The sequence below is a fragment of the Camellia sinensis genome, unplaced genomic scaffold, assembly GCF_055761805.1.
Source record: "Camellia sinensis isolate YWXY unplaced genomic scaffold, ASM5576180v1 Unanchor1, whole genome shotgun sequence".
Classification (NCBI taxonomy): Eukaryota; Viridiplantae; Streptophyta; class Magnoliopsida; order Ericales; family Theaceae; genus Camellia; species Camellia sinensis.
Genome location: NW_028128987.1, coordinates 14,825,948 through 14,828,349, shown reverse-complemented (window position 1 = coordinate 14,828,349; position 2,402 = coordinate 14,825,948). Strand labels below are relative to the sequence as shown.

At 39.5% G+C, this 2,402-nt stretch overlaps 1 protein-coding gene across 1 annotated transcript; it reads right to left on the bottom strand.

The window, feature by feature from the left end:
* Nucleotides 1–378: 378 nt before the first annotated feature.
* On the bottom strand, nucleotides 379–1,410 carry LOC145814099 (uncharacterized). Its single transcript, XM_082910623.1, has one exon. It carries the CDS (start codon nucleotides 1,408–1,410, stop codon nucleotides 379–381), a length of 1,032 nt encoding a protein of 343 aa, XP_082766749.1.
* Nucleotides 1,411–2,402: the final 992 nt, after the last annotated feature.

The window sequence follows — 2,402 nt, the reverse complement described above, 5'->3', positions numbered from 1 at the left end:
GAGAAAAATACAAGTGATCCCATAATTTTGACATTACAATTTTTTTTTATCGGCAAAAAATCTTTATTGATGAGAACATACAAAGTATGATAAGGTACATCAATAAAGGGGAGTTTGAAGCTAGCACAAGCTCGAAGCTCCAGTTGGTGAGAAACCAACAAATAAAGCAAAGAACAAAACCAAAAAGCCAACAAACACAAAACCCATAGGATTCAGATTCTGCTAAGCAACCAGCTTCTACCCAAGAATAACAGCAGACTAACAGAGCAGCAAAGCAAAGAAGGCTAACAAAACAAAACAGATAAGCAGGGCAACTAGTTAACCACCTCCAGAACAGCTTGACAGTTTGTCCACCACTCCTAAAACCAAGTGCAGAACTCAATGGTAGCCCCTGATTTGCCTCCAATTGAGAACAACATCATTGACTGAAAAGGGGAAGCACTTGAAAGAGGCTTCGAGCCAAAAAACTAATCTGATCTTAATGAGTTCCCACAAGTCAGCAGGATGGACATTAGAGAAGACACACTCATTCCTATGCTTCCAAAGAGACCAGAGAACAACAAGGGAAATGGCTCTCCAAAATTTTCTGAGCAGATGCTTAAATTTCACCCCCTTCCACCAGTTGAGTAAACCTGCCACAGAAAGTGAAATACACCATTGTATTCCCCAATCATGAAGCACAAATGACCAAATGGTCCAAGAGAATGTGCAGTGAAGCAACACATGTTGTGCAGATTCTGGAACAGATTTGCAGAAAATGCAAGATGTAGAGTAATCGTTGCCTAGAATGCCAATTTTGTGCAAGAATTCAACAGTTTTAATTATGTTTTTCCAGGCCAACCAACCAAAGAAGTGTACCTTGGGGGGTAAGGTGTTACTCCAAATAAACTTGCTAATGATGAGAGGAGACCCAAGGAGAGAAGAGCTAAAGGAATATAAGGATGACACAGAGAAAGTAACAGAACCAGCAGCTACAGCAGCCCAACCCATACTGTCAACACTCTCCAGATTTAATGGAGGAGCAGAGAATAACAAGGCACTTAGTCTAACTTCATCAGACAATTCCCAAGCATACAAAGGTCTTTTATAAATGAAGTTCCAATCACAAGAGCTAGTTTTCATAGCATAAAAATGGTGAAGAGAACCATTTTTAGTAGAAGAAAGTGTGAATAGAGAAGAGAACTCATCCTTGAGGGAAGTGACTCCATACCACTTATCATGCCAAAATCTGATTTTGTGGCCATCTCCCACCTTGATTTGGCAGTTATCCAAGAAGTAATTGAATATATTCCTATTTTGTACCCCAATGAAGATAATGTCCTTCCACACCCAAGAATGCTTGTATGAAGATTTCACAGGAGGATGCCAGCAATCTACCTCTATGTTGTATTTATTACAAATAACTCTCATTCATAGTGCATTAGTTTGATTTCCAAATTTCCACCACCGTTTCCGAAACAAACAAGCATTAACATCCCTAATCCTCTTGATGCCCAAACCCCCTTGGGGAATACTTTTTGTTACTTCTAACCATTTCACCAAGTGAACTTTCCTTTTTAGTTCATTACCACCCCACAAGAAAGCAGCCTCAATTTTCTCGAATTCACGAGCCATACCTTCAGGCATCCTAAAGAGAGAAAGATAGTACACAAGTAAACTTGATAAGACCGACTTAATCAGGGTTAATCTTCCAGCAAATGACAACATTTTCCTCATCCATCCTGATAGTTTTGGTCTAACATTGTCAAGCACAGGTTTCCAAGTTGATTTTCTACCTGGATTGGCACCTTAAGGTAGCTCCAAAAATTTCAAAGGTAAGCTAAGCACCTTGCAATTCAAGAGGTTTACAAAGATATGCAGTGACTCATCCACCACACCAACTTCACATACAACACTTTTATGATAATTGATTCTCAACCCAGACAGAACTTCAAAGCATTTGAGGTTTCTTTTGATAATAACCACCTGCTCCAAATCTACTTCACAAAAGATAATAGAGTAGTCAGCAAATTGAAGATGCGACATAAGAACCTCATTAGCTCCAACCAATACTCGTTTAAGAATGCCAAGATTTAGTGCTCTGGTAAGGAGAATATTGAGCCCTTCAGCCACAATATTGAATAGGAATGGTGATAATGGGTCTCCATGCCGTAGGCCTCTTTGTGGAGAGAACTCTCTAGTTGGTGAACCATTCACTAGTATGGAGATTCAGGCTGAAGACACAAGCATTCATCTAGGAGATCCACTTAGACCCAAACCCAAAACTGGACATCATGAAGAACAAGAATTCCCAATTTACTAAATCAAAGGCTTTCTCAAAGTCCAATTTGATAATCAGCCCTTGCCATTTGGCTTTCTTCTAGCCATCAACTACTTCATTAGCAATAAACACCCCATCTATA

What these genes read in the sequence shown, in the direction of transcription:
- LOC145814099 (XM_082910623.1), bottom strand. Translation starts at nt 1,410, where the DNA reads ATGAGAGTTATTTGTAATAAATACAACATAGAGGTAGATTGCTGGCAT.